Raw genomic sequence first — 26,168 nt, forward strand, 5'->3', positions numbered from 1 at the left:
AGCTTCTTTATGAGTTGGTTAATTTATCTTTGATATCGCTCGTTGGCTTTCCTCCCAATGCTGGAAGTATGGCGCAGAAACACGATTGAAACTTCGCACAGGAAAAAATAAGAGAAGACGTTTTAATTTTCGTACCGTGTTCCGTCTTCTCTTACTTATCCCACCTACGTATTTACAACAAAAATATTCGTACACTTACGTATATCACGCGTGTTATATAAAAGATCTTGACATTTCATTAGAGCTATAACGAGACGCGATTGCCAAGATTATATTGGGCAGATTTGTATCTAATCTGAAAATATACATGGAAGGACAAGATACGTATTTACTGCAAACTTATATTTAGTACAGAAATTAGTATATTCGTGATACGAATATTCATTTTAAATCATATAAAAAGTATTAAAGATGGTTCCATTGTATATTGAAATTTATTAATATTGTGTACGATTGCCTGTTTAAATATTTAAATGATTTTTCATCTCTGCATGGTATTGTACTAAATATCTTATAACTTGCATATACAATTTTCAGAATTGTCGAAAATTCTATGTAATCATGATAGGTAGGTGTCATTACAATACTAATAAAATTTCAGACTGTTTCGTACAACACAAGTAATATATTCATAAAAGATGTCGATAAGTATATGAATACTTTCGCGAGTCACTGTACATGTAACCTTCGATAAAGAATTTTATTTAAGGATCGTCTTTCTCATCTGTCGTGCAATATATTGGAGTTAGTAATGCATACTTCTTTCTTGATACTTTCATTGCCTCGATTGTAAAAGATTTCTATGGACGACCGTGTATGCTTTTTCAACGTCTTTGCGTTTCTCTTTTGCCTGGTACGCTACTGCTTCGTTTACTAACTTTTTATCTTATTTTGTTACAGTCCAAGCAGCACAGCGCTGGGTTCGCTGGATCAACTGAAGGAGTACCTGACAACAGTGGGAACCTGCAAATGCGGTCTCGAGTGTCCGCTAAGACCTGAACAGGTCTTCAACTTCGACCCCAAGGTATGTTCGCAGTCATTTTTATTTGGGCTCAGTCACGATCGTTTCACGTATACCGTGCCTGTTAAATTGCTGCAATTATTGTCGTACGAGCATACGCGGCGGCTGTTAGTCATTTCAAACATCGGCATATTGTTCGAAGGCTATTTTCATAAAGAACTGCGCAAGCTTTATTTAGAGGCGAATCATAAGTTGCACGCGTATTGTGACCGATTCGATGAGCATGAAATATAGGTTGGAAAGAAACATTCACATTATAATTTTCTTTCGATGTTAGAGGCTCTGCATTATTGCTGCATCAGAGCATTCCATTCACGCTACATTATTTGAATCTATAATATTAAATATCAAGGCAATTAAATGATAACAAACGTTTTGAGATTATCTATTATGCAATTTCTACTAGATCAGAGACAGATTATTTAATTTTGAAGCATGCTGAGGCAATGCCATTGATAATCTTCAGCGCGTCAAATATAGAATACAAATTAAAAGGAAATAGTCTAAGCCTAAATGATTTTTGCGAATCACGTATGGCTCAGCAATATCGATTAAAAATTAAAATAGAAAGCTACAATTAATATTCGATATGCAATCACAATGAAGGATAGGTACAAAATTACTGAAATTCTCGAACGGCACTTTCACTGCAGTATCTACATGTTTAATGAACCGATCATGATATACTGTAGAAACCAACGAAAATTCCAAATTCATCAAGCACATATTTTAAATACAATTTCTTTTTCTGGTGCAATCGAACATTTTTCAAATACATTCGCGGAAAAAGGGATATTTCCGTTGGCGGAATCGATATCCATCTTGGAGACGTCCTTAAGAGGCCGACCGCGATTTAAAGCAGCGGTCGATGAAACGCAATTTAAATAAATCAGCCGTGTAGTTTGCGACAAGAAGTCCGAATGGAAGAAACGAGGCTCGTAAAAAGCGCGGCGCGTACGTCGATGCCTGTCGCGAGTAAATCGCGAGTCGTGTAGCAAAACGACCAACGATGTTCTTGTCGTAATCTGGCCTGAGAAATCTCCGTGGCCGACGTTCCTCGTGCAATGAGTCAATACTCGATGTTGCGCGAGCGATGATGCTGTGTAAACGCGCGCGTGCAACGTCCGGTGAAAGAGAGAGGCGAAGAAGCGTGTAAAACGCACGGCAGACTGGCTGGAGAGCCGCGTCGAATCGACGATGCTCCTTTGGAATTCATTTCGCGTTTTCCTCGCGAACGATTCCATCGTCACGCGTCTCGCGCTAGTGAAAGTCTATGGGATGCATGACTCGTTGCAGCACAGCTACGCTTAATTGCGCTCAGTAGTCGAACATTGTTTGTCTATTTATCGGGTGTCTGTGGAGATATCATTAAGTGCGCGAAATGTTCACGTCGAATGCGTGGAATACGTGCAAATGGCGTTAGGCAAAATATTGAAAAGCTAACCGAAGAATGGAACAGGACTGACGAACCTCCTTCATTTTCTTAGGTTGTATTATACGTTTCATAAGTATCATAGTACTCACATGTATATTTATTTATACGTATCAAGACATCTGGTCTCGTAGATAATACATAATATAATCCTATGTTTTTAAAGCTTATTGTATGTACATGATGTAAACCTTTCCACAAACAACAAAAGGATACTGTACATCAACACGACACAAACGATACGATTCGTCGTACATAAATAGACTGGGAATGTTTATGCGCTATTGAAAAATTTACGAATTTTGTGCGAACGAAATGTACAAAATATCTAGAGAAAAATAAATAGCGTAATATTTTACAGATGAAAGAAAATCCTATTTAAGTTCCCTTTGATTAATTCTTTTTATAATGATATGAATTTGTATAAACATTCAGTCTATTGCGAAACACTTATCTGTCAGCCAATAAGAAGAACTTCGTACATCACTTCGAACCAGCTTGTCGAACTATATTATTACTTACACCGCGGATTGTTATGCATTTATTGGAAATTTGATGCAAAAAATCACAGAATGCATATAATATAAAGAATGCATATAGACGTATAAAATAGCCAAACTATAATATTCAGTAAATAAACCAATTGTCTATCATAGTTGCTTTTTTGTAATTAAATATAAATATCCGTAGTCTAATTATTACCGCCGTTAATCCTCTGGAGGCTGTGTCAGACACGTCGCATTGACGAACTCGTCGAGAGGATCTTAGAATTCTGAAAAATTCGGTCTCGTTCGAAGATTCCTTTACCTCAATCATTTTACTAATTCTAAGCAAAAACCTTCTAACGAATTGTTCTGACTGGCTCGGAATACGAAAGGAACAGGATGATAGAATAGCAAAAGAAGGAGTTGGTCCGTCAACAAACGATTACTCCGCAGCGAGTTAACCGGTTAACCGAGCGTAATTATCATCGGCGCGCCAATAAGTCCCGAAGAAGCTTCGCAGACCAAGCATTAACAACGTTAATTTGGGAGGCACACGGCGGCGCATTGGCGCACAAATTAAAAATTCACGAAACGGGACAAGAGGGTGGTTGAAGAATAAGCCAAAGCGCCCCGACAGACGGGCGAACGCGCTCATCAGTTTTGTTTAATTATTCCAGTAGCATGCGACGATATACGAGGAAAACGTATAATTATCCGTACACCTGCTTGCTAACCGCTCACTCAGCCGGTGCTTACCATCCCGTTGCGTATGTACTATCTACAGTGCGTTAATGCGTTCCTTAATTAAACTTTATCGTGTAGCATCGGTCTACGGGAATTCATAGAAGCATCGATCCGAGTTGACCTGTCGACAACACGACGATCAACGTGCTAATAATTAATAATCATTTGCATATCTCTGACATGGTGGCGTGCTTACAATATAATCTCCAGCTGGGTTTATCACTTTATCGACCAATTATCGTTGCCTCCAGTCATTGTCTCGCGGTGACGATTTCGCCTGATCTCTCTGCGCCGAATTATCGATCACTCTGGGAGTAATAGCTTTCGATTAACAGCCCAGATTGTTACGTGTGTTTCCGTGCATGCCAATAAAGATATACTCGCCTGAAATTTCCGCGATGTTGACGCGCCTCGGTACGCTGATATATGCTCCGCAGGCATTTCACATGCTCGTACGTTGCGTAGTTGGATTTCCGAGTTAAGTGACGGTGCAGTGATCTTTTAAAATACTTGAACACTTGGAACGTTAGTTCTTGAAGTAGAATATCTTTCTCTCTCTCTTTTTTTTTTTTTTTTTTTGATAGAGATGTGAAGGAGTTTAGTAGGTTTATAAAATAGTAACGGCAATTTCCTATCTCGTGGAGCAAAAGTTTCAATTCTGAAATGAGTTTCTTAAGCTTTCCTTTTAAAAACAAAATTTTAAGTTGATTTTATAAATCTGGCATTCCCCAAGGTGTTCAAGTTCCACATTCCAAACGTAAATTTATTGCGATGCGGTATCGATCGACTGTGTCTGTTGGCAACTGCAAACAACATTATCCACGCTAATCACGAAGGGTCCGTCATAAATTAGACTCGTCGACGTTACAATTTCTATTACGTATGCGGCAGTAGGCGATTCGTCTCGCGAGACGAATTCTCGTCGCGTAACCAAGAGGACTGGTCGCTTCTGGCAACGGGCCGGCCAGATTGTATCTGTCTCGAATCTGCAATACAAACTCTCTATCTAGCTGTGTACAATGAGACTGCCAGTCTGGACATTGTATGATTTGAGGAAAAAGAGTAGCAAGGTACATGCAACAAAATTGGCAACCATCAGGAAAAGAACCTTCTAGTTCCCTTTAGAGCGTTTCGTACGCTTCTAGAAAAAATATAAAATTACTATAATATATATATCAAATATAGAAGATATATAATCAAATAAAATATAATAACAGGTTAACACTAGTGAATTGGTCTTACGCGACTTGTAGTCAAATGTTTGAAGTACTAAACACGAGCATGGAATAGAACCTAGTAAATAACAGGTTTTCGCTGGTAAAGTGGTCTTATGTGCTTGGATTTAGGTAATTCACTAAACGAGAGTTTATCATAGATACATATCCTAATAAAAATTTGCTATAATATCACAAACTTTATTTCACAAATGAGTATGTAAAAAATATTCTGCTCTGTAAAGTTTTTATTACTTAATAACTAACTTCTAATTGCATCTCTTTGAAGTAAAATGATATGCATACATAGAAAAACGCTAACTTCAATGTATTTTAAGGCACAGAGTTAATCGCTTTCAAATTATCCGCTTAAATTCCTACAAGTACTAAATACGGGTTCGTTGAACGCATTAAAGCAATAAATTCAACGATTCGATAAAATCACTCATAAACCCGTCTCCTTATAAACGGTCGAGTCGCGACCATTTAAGTCTTCATAAATCCATGGAAAGAAATTCAACGTATACACTATGGTTGCATAGGAATTCAGTGAACCACGAATTCGCTTTCCCTTTTCCTCGTCCATCGACGTTGCGTTATTATATCAACGTCGAATTAATCAGGCATCGTGTGCATTCACGAAGAGAGCCAATCGAACCAATTAAAACGAGCCGCATCGGTCGTAAGAACGAAGACTTAAAAATTCGCGGCTTCGACGAAAAATATCGAATCGATGGTATCGGGAGCACCGGGAACGGGCTTTCTGTTCGCGAATACCCAATTACAATGGTCAGACACCGTAACTATCCAACAATCTGAGCACCATATGTAGGAGACAGCCTTAACGTTTCCCCGGGAACCTTTGATTCGGCCCGATTCTTTATCGGGCCACCGGTGTTCCTGTCCAACGTTCTCTCCCTCGCGATGCTCCTTTTGTAGCAGCCGACGTTTCCGCCTATTGTTGCGTGTACACCGTGCGGAATCATCGAGCCACGGAGCGATTTCTCAGTTTCCTCGTAGGTAGACACAGACCGTACCAGAGCGAGCAAAGCGGAGTGCGCTCTCCGTTCGAGCAGGAAGTTTGCACAGAGGTCTGCAGCTTTGCTCTACGAAACGTTTTCGGTGGAATCGTATCGTAGATGGAGTTTGCACGGAATAGGTAACGTTGGACAAATTATTGAAACGTTAGACGAATTGCTGAAACGATCCATTGTACGCATCGTGTCGACGAAAGGGGAGAATGGTTTGAATTAAAACAGAATCGGTGATCAGTTGGTGAATGAAATCGTTCGCGGAGGAGCTACCGTGAATAGACGGCATTGTTTCCGATTTGGATGGAGGATGTACTGGATGAAGGCTAAGATCAAGAGTGTATCACGGATTAGCGTTTGAGTATGTTGAATGAAAAATTCATTGCGTATGTATTTGAGAGGCCTTGGAATAGTCTGACGCATCGAGTACTGAGGCACTTTTGATATAAATAATTGTTATCGATGGTGAGGAAATATTCTACGATGTAAAATGCTTGATATATTATGATAAATATTCTCTCTATATATTATGATAATTATTTGTGAAGATAGTTGAAAGGAAAGGAAAAATAAATTATTTCGATAGAATTGATACATTAGAATTTGATAGTAATATTTTCATACGTGTAATACGTGTTAAAGAGTTTGTCTCGCTGGAATTAAAATATAAATAGTTACAACGCAAGTTTGTTCAGCTTTCGTAACTCTTTTTGAAAATACATGATCTTATTTTTGCAGTCATATCAATGTGCTATTCGAAATTAATTAAATTGTTAATTGCTTTCACGAATAAAAAATCAAATTAATAACAAACACTATTTCTTTCTTACAACGATATATAGTTATTTCGACGTGTCGTAACTGTTACCATTTTCATCGAAAAGAGAAACATATTTGACGCGTGACATAAAGTTTAAGTTACTCGAAATTGAATATATCAAAAATACACATGTATCACGAGAACTTATGTGGTATTTAATAGAATAACAAATCTGCAGAAGTTATTTACAAATATCATCATTATGTTCCATAAATATTCGAGATGTATTACTTTCAAAAACACGATCCCTAAATACCTGGAAACAACAGGAGCACCATAAAAATACCAATAGCTTGGAAACAAGGTATCTCGTACTGAAATCGCACCTGAAGTTATGCCCCGTCTTTCACAAACTGCTCTTCGCAATGACTACAAATTGCCTTTTAGCACTTGGTGCTAATACCAGTTACATCACATTAAACATCCGTCAAGTCGGTTTATCTTTCAACTTGGGTTGTAATTCATACGCGAAAACTTTACCGAACTGTATCGTATTATTACCTTGGAAACAACTCGTAAAACGTAGAAACCGTAAAACGTGGTCGTTTAAATGTGTACTAACAATAAGTTTAACGTTTTGGCTCGATGGTAAAAATTGCGAAATCCCGGCGGTCGCGTCGACAACTTCCTTGACAGCAGGCATTCGCGTTGAATTGCATTTCTGGAGTCTGCAGCCGTAGCAGCACGGCTGAAACGTAAACGTGGCGAACAATTCTAATCTCGCAGACTGACGGTTCGACAAGGTGCTGTGCACGTCGTTGCCGCGAGTCCAAACACACGAGATGGCTCGCTTCTCTTCAGAGGAGTTAGTTTATGGAGTTGTTGCTATTCATTATCACCGTCACGGGCCCGAATGGCTCGGCTGTGTCTCGACGGATGTATTAGCGAGTGCTTAAGCGAACGCACGAGTTACACCATGACGTTAACAAAGGGTAACCGAGCACCCTTTTATTACATCGAGCTCGTCTTGTTTAAGCCCGTGCGTAAGTAATTTGCTTTAATGAATTTGCATCCTCTCCCGTTGCGAGGCGCACGCGTACGTCGTTTTCTTCACTCTCTCTCTCTCTCTCCCTCTCTCTCTCCCCCTCTCTTTCCCTTTTGTGTTTTCTCGCGAGCCTTGGGTCATATTGGATTAGCAACGTCTTCGAAAGGCAGTCTCGATTTATGACCGACTCTTTGTTATCTCGCGAGATAATCGACGAAGAAAATAATGCCTGCCAAAGCGACCTTTGTCTATGGTACTCGTGACGTGAATGGATCTTGGGTGTTGGATCTTAGCATTGAAAACGTCCAAAATAGAAGAAATTGAGTTTGGCTTCATTATACGAACAGTTGGTAATTATTCACTACGTCTAAACAATTATCTTCGTCTGACTTTATAAATTATAGTCTCCAATTTAATCAACATTTTTAAAATTGTTTAGCTACTTTTAAATGACGCTAAATTTTATATTTATAAATTATTATTTCGCCACGGTCGCCGCTTAAACTTTCAAACGCTATCCTTGAACGTCGATCAAACGATAAACCAGAATTGGAGGGAAAAGCGCGACAAAACGGGCACGAAATTACATCGCCGCGTCGGACAAAGAGGCAACTTTTCGCCGGGACGACGCGATGCGAGAAAAAGGTAAGCCAGCATCGAATTACTCAACCCCTTCTGCATGGTCGAGCACCGTTCTGCAAATTCCATTGAATTCGAGGCACGACTTCCGGGTTCGCCGCGTTTCAAAGGTGCACGCCCTTTAAAGCGAGTCGATTTTTAATTTTCAATCGAGCGCTGAGCATCCGTCGCCGATTAATTCCCTAAAAGAGGAGACAGAGAGAACAGAGAGAAGGCGATGAAAAGAGAAGATAGAGAGAGAGAGAGAGAGAAACATAGCGTGGAACGAGAACAAGGTATGACTTTCGTGGATAAGACGACGAAGCCACGGCACAAAAGAGCCTCCGCCTCAAAGAGCGGTCTTTGTAATCGACTGGAGCCATCGGCAGGGAAACGAACTTCGCTTGTACAAAGAAAGTAATCTTGTACGGTGTCTCGGTGGAAAAGGATCCAGTCGTTGGCTGGCTGGCTGGCGAACCGCACAAAGTTTTCGCTGGGAAAAAGAGAAAACGGGACCGAGGACCGCCGGAGGAGGCGGAATTCGCGACGGATCCCCCTTTGTAATTGGCAAACGGTCCCGGATGAAGAGCGCCACGAATAAGTCGTTCGACTTTGATAGTTCGCTGCAACTTTATGACTGCCGAGCTGAGAGCCGCACCGTGCACACCACCAATAGAGAATCCTATCGGGTACGTTTGCGTCTTTGTTAGCTCCGGCTCAACGGAAATATCCTGACGTCTCGGAATTTCTTTGCTGGAATTTCCCTGGAATTCTCGAATCGAGCTGGCCTGTTCTTCGCGGTAACCGCGTGCCAATTTATATTCATGCTCGTGCTTGTATTGTATGTCCAGGGGATGTTGAATGGATTGAACGGGCAAAGGTTGCGATGGAATTTTTCGCCACGCGACTTGTTTCCTGCTTTATATTCTCGGAAAATTGTTGGGAAATGTTGGACAGAGTTAAATTTTACGTACATATTCTAACTTTTATAGAAACCTGTTACGAATATATTACGTATGTTGTAGGAAACGTTATGAAGTTTCATTGGCAGTATAATGAGCAGACTGCCGATGTTTATGCATTTATAGAAAAATTTTAATATCTAAAAATACCTGCTATATAATACATATAATACATAGAAATAAATACAAAATAAATAAATTTGTAGTTCGATTCGAAATTTGGAAATATTTTCTTAATACATATATTCCATGCATAAAAGTTTTGCACGATAAATGTTCAAATATTTTTACGAGTACGTATTGACCATGTAGATGTATCGCCATTGCATATAGCGATTAAATGCTAAATAGTTCATTCAATTTTTACTCTTTGTGAAGTCTTTAGTAATCCTGTCAGAGAAGGATCTTCTACAACTTTATGTGTAGTACTCATAGTATTTTTGAATTTTTATCGTATGAACGAATTTTTCATGTTGAATAAAAGGCGCGCTAAATCCTCCTTACTGGGATGAATGGCGCTTTAATTAAGAACCTTATATGAAATTTAAATTTTTAGTACGATGAATAACTTTCATTCAGATTCGTTTATAAAATAATCCACGCAATTAGAAAGGGATACACACAAAGAAACCGTGATCTTCATAAATAATTCGTATATAACACGTTATTTTAATTGTTATTCAAAAACAATTGGTATTCGGTGCAAAAACGAGTTTTATATGAAATTCCCTCGCTATGTTTGTTTAAATATGTATACTTTCAATAAATTCGTATTTTACCACACATACTTTCGTATCATACGGATCACATGGCACAATTTTTCTTAAGACAGTCGTGCTTCTTTAGGATTTATATTTCTCATTTTAGAATTCGTACGCATGAGAGGATGCTTTCTGTGTTGCAGCAAATAGTAGGAAAATTGCAACGAGCTGGTAAATTTTGCACATGCACGTACAATTATTTCCTCAGAGCGAAAAGCATGACTCGATGTTTTTCTTACATATTCCGCAATTAACAAACTGTATAAATAGTTCGAAGAAATAACAATTAAAACTTCCCTCGAACCCTTCGTTCCGCGTTAATTCTGGAAAAACTTTCGGCTTCGTTAAGCGGAGAGACGTTCTACGCTCATGCGCTTAATTTCTCGATGGAGGATGATTAATTGCAGATCTTCTAGTCGAACAGATTATAATTTCAAATTTCATTCAAATTACTTTAACAATTTTCAATTAAAGAATCCTAAAGAACGAAAGGATTACCATTTAGTCTTTTTCCAAACGTCGGATTATCGAACAAGAAAGATAACAAATTGAAGCAAAGAGAATAAAAATGATTCGAGTGTGGAAATTTGAACGAGCAAACGACGTCAAGTATTTTCGACGTTTGACAGTAAAGGAATTAAGGTCGCAACATTTTCATGCTGTGAAATATCGTCGACGAAACTCTCGTGCTACGTACTGTACTTGACGTGTAAAACGTGTTCTGGTTCTAGATTACGCATACATATATACACACACGATCCACGGATATCGTGCACTCCCGATAATTCCGAGGATAATTCGATTTTCTCCGAATTGCCGAGCTTGCTCCGTTCAAATTGAATTTCTATTAATAAAAACGGATATCGGTCGCTTGTGTGTACACCCACCCTCCGCACTCTCCGTCTTCTCCTCGCTAATTCTTGGCTTTCTCCGTCCTTCTTTCGATATTACCCCTTTTTCCTGAACTCGCAATTTTTCTCCGCTGCTCCAACCACACCTCTTTTTCTTTCTTATTTCCAATTATTTCTACTTGTTACCTCGTGACTCTGTTCACCGTTTATTCTCCCAACATCTACATACATTTTCATTTCGTTGCTGCATCCTTATATTCCTCTCTTTTGTTCCTCGATATTTTTCTCTTCTTTTTAACTTCCCGGAATTCTCCTTACCCCTTCCGATCAAATTTGCTTGCTGTCAGTTTTCTTCGTTAGACCCTTATTTTCTTAACAACCACTATTGCGTTTTGCCCCGTCGTTCCCCTCGTTCCGATCTCTCTTTATTCAGCATTCACGCGTATGCTTACGATTTTCACTTATTTTCCTCCGTCTCTACCCTTTCCACTCTCAACCGAACCTTCCTCAGCCCCTTTGATCTGTAGTTTCTTCTTACATCGCCCGCCACAATGCCTTTCTTCATTTCCAATTACTTTTACTAGCCACCTCATCCCTCTTCATCTTTTCATTTTCTCAATTTCTGCCTCCGCCTCTCACCCTTCTTCTTCTTCTTCCTCTTTCTCTCTTTCTCACTTCCTTTTCTTAAAGTCTCTGTCTATTTCTTCTCGCGTTTCCCAGTTTCTTCCTCGCCTTGTCCGCCGTAACTTTCTTCCTTTTCCTCCGAACGCCCACTCTCAGTCTGTTCTTTTCTTTTACCTCCTCCCCGAGAGCCACCACCCTCTTCTCGTCGTTCAATCTCCCTGTCATCCTGCCAGTCTACCGCGACGTATAAATTTATTGCTCTCATTAACTTGAAATATGGCATCGAGTACGCTCAAAGTTTATGAACGTTAATGTGACCGCGATGAATTAGACCACAGGCCGGTCGTCGTTCAGGCGGTGCTAGCCGCACCAACACCCCTCTTCCATCGAGGAAATCCTATTTGACGAGAGTACGATCCACGGAAGACGATGGGGAAACATCGTCTCCGGTACTGTTCCTCCAACATCAATCGGACCATTGATGAGCTTTTCCAGTAACAATTTCAAGACAATCCGCTCGTTTTCGATACGCTTGGCCTTACTGCTTCGTTTCCATTTCAATTGAATACTACAGGAAAAAAAAATGATACATTTTTACCGATTTTTTTTTTTTTATTTTAATGTCACTTTATAGCTAAAATAGAATATTTTAGTACGACGAGATGCAAGATTATGGTGATGTAAATCAGAGTTTTGAAAATCTACAGTTGGCCGGGTTATGTTATTATATTTAAAAATATATATAATATTTTAAAATATTATCGCATTACTTTCATAACTACTTATTTAGATTCGTTCCAAGCATTTGGACAAAGCAAAAAAAAATTTTACTATAAAAAAGAATCATGGTAATTAATTTATAAATTAGGAAAAAGATGCAAGAATTGATACAACGTATAATGAAGAATAACGTAACATGCGTAATAGATAATAACACGATATAAAGAATAATAACGTAGCATCTTTATATCTCACTAATTACTCGAAAGTGAATGCAAGAGAAAGGAAAATGATATGTATTATCACCATTATATTGCATTATCATGTATCTTCGTGTTCGTATCTATGTTTTACATGTATCTATGTACCGATCATAATTGGATTCGAACGATTAAACGCAAAGCATGCATGCACATTTGCAAAATTGCATGGAATAAGCTTAAATAATATTATCACTTTCGAAACGGCTGAGATCGTAGCCGGGCCATTCATATGCAAATACTGCGAGTTAACAGATGCTACCTATTTACGTGTAATCATCCGTATTCAGCTGCCAATTACGTGGATATTTTCCTATAAACGACAGCTCGACGCTGCGCAATTATGCTTCGAACTTCCATAGCCTTCTATACTCTTAACGGACAGGCGGATCTAAAAGCGCTAATAAGAAATAATCACATTTGTGAAATTAAATAGTCACGCTCGATACACGCGCGTATTCTCTTCTATTCAAGCTTCGATCATTTTCTCTATTCGAGAATGTCAACGATTCGCTTGGAACATAATTCAACTATAAACACGTCGACGAGACCGATTTACGGGGACGTTTAAAAACGCATTAGCTCGCATCAGGGCAATGCGACCAAGCGACTTGTCACTCGACTAGTTTCGCCAGTGCCATTGACGTCGATTACCTCTTCCAACAGTTTTCCGACAACGGATTGGTTTTCATTATCGCCTCGAAGCTGCCATTGGAAAATTGAATTTGGACCGCAATGAAAGTATTCGAAAAGGATCTGGCACGAGTAAATGCAGCCGTCACGGATGTAAATAGATTTATTAGATTATCTGCGCTGTAATTTCTCGAAGGACCCGCAGGTTCGGGGAGTAGGAGAGAAAGAGCCGCGCTGTCGGTCGACAATTAAATTTCCCCTACAAAACGGTATTAAAAACGGCGTGGAAAAGCCGGCGCAAGTGACCCGTGAAGCGATCGTTAATGCGATTTCAGTTCCGTTCGGAGGTTATCTCTCGAGAGAAGAGAAAGAGAGCGGTGAAAGGATATGGAACGAGGAGAGTTAGAGGGGACGGAGAGGAATGGGTGAAGGTGGCGCGGCAGCACCCCCGCGGCTGCATCACGAGGGGCTGCATCGCAGCGTATTGAGAGAGCATGAGTAGTAGAGAGGAGGGCATTGCCGGGGACACTTGAGGTGAATGTTTTGCGAATGGTCGGTAGATGTCTGGTTTGCTCGAGGCTGATATCGACCTGGGTCTCGAGTCTGGAGCCGCCGCCTTCGACCCCCTCTACTGTTCTCTACCAACACACCATCACCGATTCACCACCGGAACAGACTGACTCTACCACCAGCGTATTCACCGGCACCGACATCAAGAGGCTTGCTCTTGCACCGCTCAAAGTTCATGTCCGTTTCATATGTCTCACCTCTCGTCCCTTTACAGATTCCTGCGTTCCATCTCGCTCTCCTGCGCGTCGACCCTACGGCGATCCGTTTCTTCCTCCCTCGACACCCTCGCCGCTTTGTCCCTCTCTTGGTTGCTTGTCCATTCTCGTTGCTCTGCCTCGTCCCGACGTTTCGCTTGTTCGTCTCCGCCGTGAACGTCTCTCCTTTAAACTCCCGGGACTTGCTTGGCCCACCCTGGCTGCCAGCTTTTCACCCCTTTCCAAGCCTCGACTTGAACCCCGTACCCGTTCGATTTATTCCTCTGTTGCTCGTAAAGAAGAGGTTCCAGACCCATTCTGATACGTGGTCGATCCTACCGCGCTCCTGCGATTTGATCCTTTGGATTCTGATTCCTGCGCGATTCCTGCGAGACCTGGATTGAAATCGAACGGTGGTAGGGGGGATTTAAAGTGCACAGTCGAATTGATTCTCGAGGACAGAGCCGAAGGCGGGGGTTCCGGATGTCAGCCATGACTACGTAGAAATTGATTCCTAGTTTCATTGTTCCTTGCTAGAAATCGTCACAGGAATAATGGAAATTAAAAAATAAACGAAGGAAGGATCGAGAAGCTTGCGCAAGTAAGAAAACAAAAGGGAAAACAATTTCTGGAGTATTTCACTGTTAATTTCGCTTAAATCTCTCTTTTCGTTTGGCTAACACTCCTCGTTTCAAGTTCATCGAGAATATTTCCAAGGCAACATATGATCAAAGTAAATGATCCGTGAGAGACAGCTGACGGCCTATCAATTAATGAAATCTTGCCTCTTTAACACCCCGTGTGTGGGTCGACTCGTTTCATCTCCATGGTCAGGAATCGTCGTTGATCCGGATCGACGGTGATCTATAGTCGTCGTTCACAGACGACAGACACGGCCGATGTTAGCTCACCTGTAGTCGAGAGCGAGCGGAGATGAGCGCGCATAAACCAGAAATGTCGTGGAGCGGGACAAAACGAGACAGGGTGGAAAGGTACAAGCTCGTATAGGATACTGCTAAATCCTGCTGGTGGCCCCAGTTTGTCCGTGTAATTTATGACAAGCCCGAGATAGAGAGCGAGAGAAATGAACAGTGAGTAAGTAAGAGAGAGAGAGAGAGGGAGTGAGAGAGTGGTAAAGAGGAAGAGAGAGGAGACAAGTAAGAGGGTGAGAGAGGGCGGGAAAGGGATGTGTAGAAGGACGGAGACAGCAACAGTAACAGTCTGCTTCCTCCCGTGAAATATAATTCCCGGGCACATTCACGGTTGGATAATCCACGTTCGCTTTGCATGAAAACTTATTACGCCGCCGGTAGCTTGGCCAGGACCGAGCCATTGTCGGCCTTTCTCTCCCGTGGCTCTCTCCTCTTCAGCGTCGAGCATGACAAGAGCAATTACACTTTTAAATTACGTTACACGATATTAAGCCCTTCCTTTTCTTTTCTTTCTCTCCTTGCCGCCTGGTCTCCTCGTTTCTACCACGTTTTTATGTGCTCCACTTCTTTCTGCTACTCGTTCCCTCGTATATTTCCGCCTAGTTTATCCAGGTTTCTAAATTTTCGGTCGTACCGGTAGACTATCTTGTTACTTTCTCTGCTCCGTTCTGCGGATTTGTCTGGCATACTTGCCCGACGTTCGTTCGTTCGCTCCCCGCTGCTTTTATTCCAGTCCGTTCACCGTGCTTTCCTCTGCGACCGTTTCTCATTGTCACCGATTGCTTTTTCACCGTTGTCATGCGGTCGCTCCGTATTCAACGGTGAACGGCTGTCAACGGTAGCCTGCCTTCGCATTGTTCCACAGTTTTGCGCACCGTACTTTGTAGATTTATCGATATCGTTTTGATTCATTCGTTTCACGAGATTCTTAACGACTCGCTGCCTTCCCTTCCGCGATCGTTCGTCTCGATGTAGATCTAAGATCCCTCGGCAGTCCGCATGAAATACTTTTTCACTTTCTTGCCTTCCTGCGATATCCCCCTTTCCCCGCGCTTCATCCTTGCTTGGACGGAATAATAATTACCTTTTCACCACCAACGCGAAGCGAAACAAGGGAGGGACGTTTTAATTATTTTATCGCGTGACCGCCGACCGCGACCTCTACTCTTTCCTCCTCCTGCGCTCCCTTGTTCTTCGGAGCCTCGCGGAATTGGATATCGCGATACGCAAATGTGACTGACGTTTCATTAAATATCGTCCCAACGATGCCATTCTCATTCGAATTGCAAACGCTACGATCGGATGTTGCGTTCGTTCAGCGAACAATGGCCAACAATCCGTTTAATCGGACGAGTTTGGATGAATGGTGGAAAGAATCAGGAAAATATCAATGACAGGATTGATCATTGTTACGGCTTCTATACGTTTCGCGAGATCGACTATACGTAGCGAATAATTAAATTTTATTATAATCACATTCTATTCTTAATAATTACGTTCTACTATTTACTAACTTAAATTTATTATGCATTGAAATAAACGCTAATCTAACGTTCCAACCCTATCAACTTTTAATAGATATCTAAATATATTTCATATAGTTAACTAGAATTAAAACGCTATAACGAAGATAAGTAAACGTAATAGTTAATTCGTATCGTCAAAAACGTTTGCTTGTTTTTAATACTCAACGACAGAAACAAAAAGTCTGGTAGCGGTCGCTTTGATCGGTTGGTCGAGTCGCTTCATTGATTCTATTATCGATATATAATGTTGAAACAAAGTAAATATATAAATCCTGCAGAAATAACCAATATCTTTTCTACTATAGTAAACTTTTGAGACGGTCAAGTATTTCGAACAAGGATCGGCCTCGACATACGTTTCCTGCATCATCGAAGTAATCGTGATCCAAATACACGAAGCAATTTCACGGTCGAACGTGAACCGCGAACGGGCGGTTGCGCGCGATTCGCTATTATCTCGATTTATTAAGGATACTGCGAACAGGGGACGATTTTTCACGGTCTGCGAGGTTCGAACGCGTTTAATCCGCGTTCACCGAGCTCCGGGGCGAGCGCACGCGAACAAACTACCCTTGAAAATTCCACATTTTTCGGTGAAAGCGCCGGCCGAAATCCGCGCGATAGAAGCATCCGGAAACACAGAGCGAGCGCAGGACCCGAGCGTAGGAGTGGGTAGAAGAGCAGAGAGAGAGCCAACGTTGCACGTTTTCTTTGACGCTGCTGGCCCTAATAAATCAGGGAGAGACCGAGCTCTGGATACACGATTGTACGCGGAGAGCACCGGGGGACGCGTGCACCGGGTTATTCGTTGGCTCGTTCCACCGGTATTTCCGCCAGCTATTCAATTTGCGGCCGTTTCGCGCCCCGCCGCCCTCTTCCTCCTGGACAAATGATTTCACGCTGGAGTTGCTCCCTCTACGGGTCGTAGATGTCCCACGTTTCGGGTAAATTTAGAACGAAATGGATGGAATTTCGAGGAGCAGCCACACGCGCCACCGATCGATTCTTCTCTTTTCTGTGTACCCTGTCGTCGTTGACCATATTCGCAGATTTAGTTTCACGGTTAAGGATGACTGGCGAAGCTCAAGGGTGGCCGGTGAACCTCGTCCGAGAAACTGCATTATTGGCTTGTGCCTCTCTCCATGGAGGGCCATTTGAAGTTGAGTATTGCAACTTTCACGCGTCGTTAGGGACCCCCTGCTATATTTTAATTATGAATTAACTCTTGCTTCGTGCTACGACTTTCTCTTATCGTTTTATATACGTAGTTGTATGTATCATCGAAATTCAGGTAAATAGCTCGGTTATTTCTTGGCAAAGTATATTACGATTTGATTACCGAATTACGAATGAGAAGGTTGATAATGATTTTAGTGTTCGTCGTTATATGTTACAAATCTAATGAATAACTTACAATACTTATGGGAGATTTTTATAATTAGCTGAAATATCGTATAAACCTCACTATGTGTTATTCTTGAATTTTTCTGGAGTTCTTCCCCAAAAATGCTGCGTGTCTTTGATTTTACGTAATTGATTGCAAAAAAGAATAAAATAGAAGGTTTAATTTGAACTAAAATAGTTAATAAATTTTAATTAACAGTCGTATATTTTACTGTATTGCAACAATTCACATTCAATACGTCGCATTTATAATTTCCCACATATTCGAAAATACGTTTGACACAATTGACGGAACTCGTGATCAAAAAAGGGACCCATAATCGTCGATTGATTCGATTGGCGGCCGGTTTTACGGAAGAAAACGCAATTTACACAGTTTGCGTACGACAAATAGGGAAGGTGTGCCCCGTGTTAAATCGACAATATTTGTCATATCGATGCAGATGAAAGGTGACAGCCGTAATCCATTATGCACTGGATTTCTAAATATCGCTTTGTCCAGGATATCAATGTCCTGCACGCGAGCGACGATTTATAATCCAATGATATCCATCACTCCGGGCCGGACATTAACACGTGTATCACGTGACAGTTGAAACTCTATGAAATTCGATAAAACTTCGCCGATATTCTCCGCATAAATTTCGGAAACCGCGGCAGACGCACGAAATATCACATTAAATCCGTATATAATGAAACCTCGCCGGGCAAACACGACCGGTCCTATTTGGAATAATTTGCTCGCATTTATGATACAACATCCAGGAATTACGCATTCGTAGTAAATATTTTCGTATCGCTAACTGGCAGCGTATTTAATGGTAAACGTCATGGTGAACTTTGTATTTATTGAATTTTCGACAATTTCCGTTGTAATTTACATTCTCGTTCCAATTTACATCTGTTCTCGAAAGGTTGTTTAAATAATACGATAAATTAAATTATGCGAAACGAATAATCGATGTTTACGAAATATGAGAACGGTCGGGACTTTCCGTCCTATAAAATATATCAAAATTTTGGTAAAGCTATTTATATAACAGTATGTGAAACAAGTTTGTTTGGACCATAAGCTTTAATTGCGAATGCTTTATGAAAAATTCTATTGGGTAGGGAAATTTTTGGGAAGTGATTATAAACCGATAACAATTCGATCTACTGTAATTTTAAACAATGCTTCATCCGATTATCAATTATGATTGAAACATTTTATTATGACCATGTAGATACGATTGAAATTTTATTCAACGCAATCAAAGATTAAATTAGGTATTAATCATCGATCGAATTTATAATCAACTATTAAAATGTTCTTCGAGTCTAGTTGTTAATGGAATTCATCCAGCACCATACGCATTTACATACATCAGAGAGAAGTGTCATTAAAGTCTAATTAAAAACTAATAATCGCTTTACGATTGATGATTAGCAATTAATATACATAATTGTCAAGCGACGACTAATTTCATTAATCAATTACATAAATCACGAATTTTTATGACTAAGATCTTTTAAGTCTAAACATTGATCAATTAAATAAAAAATTATAATCGGTTGACGTTCAATACTGATTTACAGAATAATTAGGCAGCTAGTAGTGTTTTCAATAGACATATCATTAATTCTCGTAACGTAATGTTCTTCACAAACTCTTTACAAGTAATTTCTGTAAACATGTATGCGAGTATAGCTATTTTAAAGCATATATAATGTGTGTACACTGGCTAAGAAAAGTATTTGCACGTATTCTTATTTTTTCTTCAAGAAAACTAGAAAAGAAAAAACTGCTCTTACTCTAAACTCAGAGAGAAATCGAAGCTAATTTTTTTATCAGTGATAGAATCATTAGTATTAATAGAAACGAAACAGAATACAAGGAGGAAGAGAGAGAGCCTTCTAAACGTTTATTAGAAAATATTTATCGCGCATCAAACGCAGCGAATGCGTTTCAAAAGTTTGATTCAGAGAATTTTTTTTTCCAATTTCGTTAGTCACTGATATTTTATTCGAGCGTTCGGCGAACAATAGCCAGAGCTTTCGGCGTTAAAAGCGTGTGTCGCAACGCGAAGTCGGATAAACGACAGACATTGTGTCCGCGAGAGACGAGTGTTTTTTCATTTCCACGATTCTCTCTCTCTCTTCCTCTCTTCCTCTCTTGTTGTCTCTGTTGCTCTCTGTCGTTGCCCGTGCCGTTTGCGTGGCGCCTTTTGTACGAGCGGCATCGTAGCTCGTTCGCTTTCCCGTTAATCAGGAAATAATGGATTCGAGACGACAATTTATAAACGAACGGCAACAAAGCACAATGCTAATCTCACTGTGGAATTGCCGCATCGAGTTGTTGCGTGCGTCCGTCGCCAGCACGATGGAAAATGTGTCGCAACGTGACACGCGGAGATATGAAAAACAAATGAGAAAAATATCGGGGGGGAAAAAGAAAGAAGACATCGAAATAAAAGCGAGAAGAGAGTATGGATACGGTAGTTACTGTACACGCGATGTAATATTCGTTGTCGTGACGGTGGAATTGTTACGGAGGTAGGGAAACCTTGGCTTAGACAAAGATCTTTGCAAATTAAACACTGATAAATGGCCCGATTAAACAATGTTTCACGTTTTATCGCGTTTTTCTTGCAAGTGCTCCTCTCGAGGAGAATACTCGGAAACAGAACACGAAGAGCTTTGGGAAAGGGTTTTTAATTAAAATTGTTCAGCACCGCAGTCGCATGAACAGGGCAATGAGCATTTCGTTCTGTATGAATATATTCGTAGCTTTAATAATAGCGCGTTCCGTAAGGCCTCCTGTGCATTTAATTTCGCTTCACATATTATATGTGTGTCTGCATGTATATATGCTTAGACATATATATATATATATATATATTTTTTTTTTTTTTTTTGCTCCATCGCTCTCCTTTGCCTCGGAGTATTTCAGCGGGGTTTCTTCTCGAATCAAATTTACGAGTTTCAACGAATTCGCTTTATTTCTCGGATTGAATGCAGCTCGTTGAACGTACGCCGTTCGAGAAAAGATTGAAGTAGCTTGTCCTATCCAGCGTGAAAAATTTTATCGCGTCGTGCGCGAACCTATGAAATATGGGAAGAGGACCGAAACAGAAGAGATAAAGTAAGAAATAATCGAATGTTCCATTTGATCGAATAAAATTTCAGGAATTTATAAATTTGATTTTTCACGATTCTTGATAGCGAAAAAATAATAAATAAACACTTTTATGCAAATTATTATATCGAGTCTTTCAAAAAACAGTGTATGATAGATTATAAAATAAAATAAATTACAGACAGTTACTCATGAAAAAAGATAGTAAAACGAATATATAAAATGATAGTAAAATAAATGTTTCTGCGGAATTGACACGTTTCTTTATCTCTAATAAAATAAGAAAATTACAGTTTCTCATTCTTACGACGTACGGTTTTACAATATCGCGCGCGTTGCGATCAAATAAATTTATTTAGCGTCGATTTGCAAAAGATGTATCCGCTGCATCGAATATCGAGTGTCAAATTAAAAGTCAGTAGCCGATCGATGGAAAATGTCAGAAAGCGACGTGGAAAATCCAATTCTACCCCATCGCTGTCGGAAGAAGGGAACGACTTTATCTCAGGTGCACGACGCGACGTGGTGTGAGACTTTTTATCGCTTCCATTGCGATTCTGTTCGCTGCTTGGTTTTCCAAGCGACGCGACGCTGCGAGGAGATCGTAAAGGCCCCGGTAATCCGGAACTGGCTCGGAACAGACTGTCGTATCTCAGGGAAAAAGGAGCATCGAATTCTGAGTCAAGTAAACGCGAATGTCCCCACGAAATAAGGAAAGGAACGTGTTCCAAAGGATAAGAAAGGGAAAGAGAGGAAGATAGAAAAATCTTTCGCCTATTTGGCATTCGCACGCGTGTATTTCGTTCCGTTTCGTTTGCTTTTGTTGTGTTCGAGCTCCGATATTGTCAAGTGGCGAGTAGACGTCGGTCTCGAATGTCTTTTGGCCTTCGATTCCTTGAGTCGCGTTTCGCGTGCGCTCCTACAGATAGGGAAATACACCGTTTGCATGCATTTCCCGTTCTGAGCCCGCAATATTTCCGCGGCAAAAGGGGGATGCAGATAGGGTGGCTGTGCTTTTCCGTGTTGTCGGATGCGCGTGTGCAAGCGCATCGGCGCATGGAACCGCCTTTCCATACGGGATGGTCGAGACGATCGGATCGTTTCGGATACACGCTGGTTTGTCTTCGAATCCGTTCAATCGGTATCGTTCATTCTCTCGCCATTGCTGCAGTTTCAGTTGCTCGCGAGTAGAATTTTTATGTACATTCATGTTTTTAAGAGAACAATTAAAAGAGTATTTTTTATTTTTAATTAGAAGAGTAAGATTAAAAGAGTAACATTTCGATAGAGGGGAGAATTGTGAAAAGGGCCATCAGACTCGTAAAATTCTAACGAGGCATCATTCTTTCAGCCTTAAGGTATCACGAAAATATAATCGTTTATGGCAGATGTGTTGGGAAGGTTGTAAAAGATGTAGACGAAGTCGACGGTATGCAGAATGGCGACTTGAAACTTTTTTGTTCCAAACGATCGTAACTTCGAAATGAATACCTGAACCCGTATATAAAACATTAACTACTTTAGAAGAATTGCAATGAATGCTTAAAGAATGTTTGGTAACATCTTTTTACTCTGTTTGGGAAGTGCATGTACTTTATTGATTCTTCTAAAAAAAAAAAAAAAAAAAAAAAAAAGGAAGTGTGTCAAAATGATGGAGTGAGCTTTTTCAGTAACAGGCTTAGTTTTCCAGAAAATTGAATTTGGAAAACCATCGAGAACGCGCATGTACTCGACTAGAATCTGATTTAATGAATGTCGTTGTAGATTTCTCTGGTGCTCGCAAAAAATTTATTGCAGATTACAAATTGATGTTACATGAAGGGTAATTTAGTTTACGATTTTTATATTCTGTTAGCTCTTTGCAAAACCGTAATAAATTCTTCCTGTCTTTACATGCAAAACTGTATTTACCTTTCAATCTATTAATTGGGAAATACGAATTAATTGGCAATTATTTACTACTATGGAATGTAACAAACTAATATGATATAACGTAATAAACATTTTTAAAAGTGAAAAATATAAGATTGTGTATATATTTCTTTATTTTCAAATTTGAATTCTGTGACAATTTCTAATCGCGAATTTATGTAACAGGTTCGATATTGCCAAATCCATTTTGACAAAAGATGCGTGTAATTGTACACGTGTAACGATGTTCTTTCGTTGAATGTCTTTTAAAATCGGTTTTGCATAATTCATAATAGGATAGGTTATATAACATTCTATAACAATATAGATATTTACAATACTTCTGTTTACATCTTTCATTGCAAATATATTGTAAAAATAACCGTATCAAAATATACTGTAAATAATGAGAGTAACAACAAGTCCATAAGAAAAAATAAATTTATTAATGAAGTCTTAAACGAAACAAAGATTCGATATATCTTCTTTACGTAAAAAAAGTACATAACATGTTTCGAACAATGCGTTCAATTTATTGAAAATCCTTATTACAAACAAAGAATCTGCTAACTCTCCCCTAGCTAAATGAGTAAATACACGTAAAATTGCTTTTCGATGCAGCCCAGAAGATATCGTAGGATCGAGTTATTCAGAACACAAGCATCCCTTCTTTTCATCAACTGAGCCGGTATGCAAATGAAAGGCCCCGTCCTGTAACATTCAGCTATATTTACCGAAGCAAGACGTGGACGCCTATTTCGATACGTTTGTATATTTGACTACTTCATTGTATCGAAAGTATTGATGGACTTGAGAACTCGATAGAAGCGGACCGGGATCCCAACATGTACATATATAGCGGTGTATTGTTAAATTTGAGCCGGGAAGCGCCAGGTCATCAGCCGTGCTTCGCCCCTTCTTCGTCTGCGAGCGCTTAATGGCACTTTAAACGCCCCGACACCACGTGGCATCGCTTTGTGAACAGGCGAAGCTTTTATCACGTGCCACTGCGATTTGTTTGCACCGTGAACAGGATTAAACGCAGACCGTGCAAGTTTATCGGCGTTAATCTTGTGACTTTTTCGCGGCCGTCTGCCCGTTCGTTCAACGCGGCATTTTTCTTGCGGAATATCGAGAGAGAGAGAGAGAGAGAGAGAGAGAGAGAGAGAGAGAGATAGGGAAAGTTTTTCCCGGTTACGTGCGTGAGAACAGATAATTTATGGCGTTGAGAGGTGAGACACAGGGTGTTGCGAAGCTTTCACTGAAAAATTGTCCGAAGGTTCGGCGAAGTTCAACGCTGTCGCGTTAACGTGCTTTATGGAAGTTGCGAAACCTGTTTCTTCGCCGAGTTAACGATAATCGTTATTGCGAGCGGTGTTACTGTTTGTCCACAGGATGGATAATCCTAGGTTATGGGGTGATCTTTATAATAATATATTTCTTATGCTACTCAGTTTGTTTCTTACGTTCATTGGGATTTATGATTTCATTGCGCGAAAAATGAAGAAGAAAGAAACAGTAGAGCGAAGAAATAAGAAACCTTTGAAAGAAGTTTAATTAAGAATGAAAAGCAACGTTTTAGCTTGTTTTCGATAACGTGTAAGCAGTGGATGAAATTTGTTATAATTATATTCTTTATCTTATCTTTTTTCCGATATATAAAAAGATATAAATATCCGGAATGATTTTATCATTCATATTATCGTAACCAAGATCTCTAATCCCACAAAAAGCTGTACTTCGTTAAACAGAAAAAGCTATCCTTTTGGTATAATTACTGACGGATTACTATCTTGCACAACATCTTCAACCAAAAAATTACAAATTCCATAAAACCGGTGAACGACAAAAACTCACGAGATCCTCGAACTCCAATACGAGGGGAACGAAGTAACCCGTTGATTCGAGCAGCTGCTTGCCACGTTCCCAGTTTTTGTAACTTTTGCCCACATCCCCTTTGTCTTCGAGCACCCTGTACGGCCCTGTCTTCGGCCCAATCGTGATCCGATATTCACGTGCATTTCGAATTAATTGAACTGCAGCAGCGGTGTCAGGATACAATGTGACATTGTGCTCACCGAGATTAATAATAGTCGTCGCGCATTGCGGGTAAGGCGAGGGCGGTGATCGGAATGAAAAGCCACGGCAGGTATCACGACGAGGGGACAGAGTGTTGGAAACGTGGTCGTCCGATAAATAAATGTTCTTTATGCGGCGATTAGGGCAGGAATCTTAAAAATGCGGCTGGCCTGGAGAGGAGAAACGAACGAGGGAGCTGGGGATTGATTATAATAGACAAGGCAGAACAATAAAATAAACTCTTGCAGTAGAGTAGAAGACAGTCGTTTATGCGATTGGAAGTTTTTCTTGATATTAGAAATCATGAACCAAAGAAAGAATTATAACTTTTTCTTTTGTGTGTCTTTTTTAGCGGTAAGCATACGATGTATCGTCAAGATTTGGTAGTAATTTTTCTTTTCGATGAATCTTTGCTTGTTGCGCTTAATAGTCAAAAGTAGAATAAAGGACATCTTACATTTTGTAGGTTGATTATTTAATGATGAAATTAATATTCGCTAAGGCTTAAAGTAATGCAAAATCATTTTTCTGTTATTTCAAAAAGATAAAGGTGATAAGAAGATAGAAATAAATAATTCAAAGAACTAGTTTATATATTACAGGCACGTTTATTTTATAGAAAAAGAGTTTCTTGAATCAACACCAGCATGTTCTGGCGTTAAAGTGAAAAGACTCACAGATTTAACTCGTAACGATAAATGGTTCACTTAAATCAATAATAAGTTACAAGTCGCCAGAGTCTGATCGTTGATAGTAACTTTAGAGCTACATCATTTACAATGTAAATAGATTTGCGCGTACAGCTTATCTCATATGCAAAAATCACACTTCTGCAACAAACCAAGTGTTACATTTCAACGTCAAGTCCGGTGAAAAAAGCTTCATATCGGACGAAGAACATCATTACTCTCGGTGGTAAGCGAAACGAAAACCAGAAACGAAACTATTTTCGAGCCAGCCGGTCGTTCAATTTCAGAGAACGAGCTCGTTGGCGATCTACTTAACGCAAAAAGACACCGATAATAAAGAACAATCCGTCTCTGTCTGACCAATTTATATTCCCAAGACAACGACAGAGCGCCGCGAGCGCGGAATTATAACACGCCGTTCCTTCCAGCTGCAACCGCGAAGTCGGAGCTGCACAACGAAACTATTTCCTACGATTAATATCCGGCCGACTTCCCGTCGCACTCCCCGCCGATCGAACCGTATTTCCCGCCGCGAAATTAACATTTCAATAAAAGCCGAACGTCGTCCCGATCCGGTCGACAAT

At 40.1% G+C, this 26,168-nt stretch overlaps 1 protein-coding gene across 2 annotated transcripts in view; it reads left to right on the forward strand.

Moving 5' to 3' along the window:
• LOC126914140 (protein split ends-like) overlaps positions 1 to 26,168 on the forward strand; it is a 380,706-nt gene that overhangs the window by 262,896 nt on the left and 91,642 nt on the right. For both annotated transcript variants that reach the window (XM_050717651.1, XM_050717650.1), the window contains exon 2: positions 901 to 1,024. In XM_050717651.1, the coding sequence (XP_050573608.1) occupies positions 901 to 1,024 (124 nt within the window). The remainder of the gene's footprint in view (positions 1 to 900; positions 1,025 to 26,168) is intronic.

This window comes from Bombus affinis, chromosome 3 (assembly GCF_024516045.1).
Source record: "Bombus affinis isolate iyBomAffi1 chromosome 3, iyBomAffi1.2, whole genome shotgun sequence".
Classification (NCBI taxonomy): domain Eukaryota; kingdom Metazoa; phylum Arthropoda; class Insecta; order Hymenoptera; family Apidae; genus Bombus; species Bombus affinis.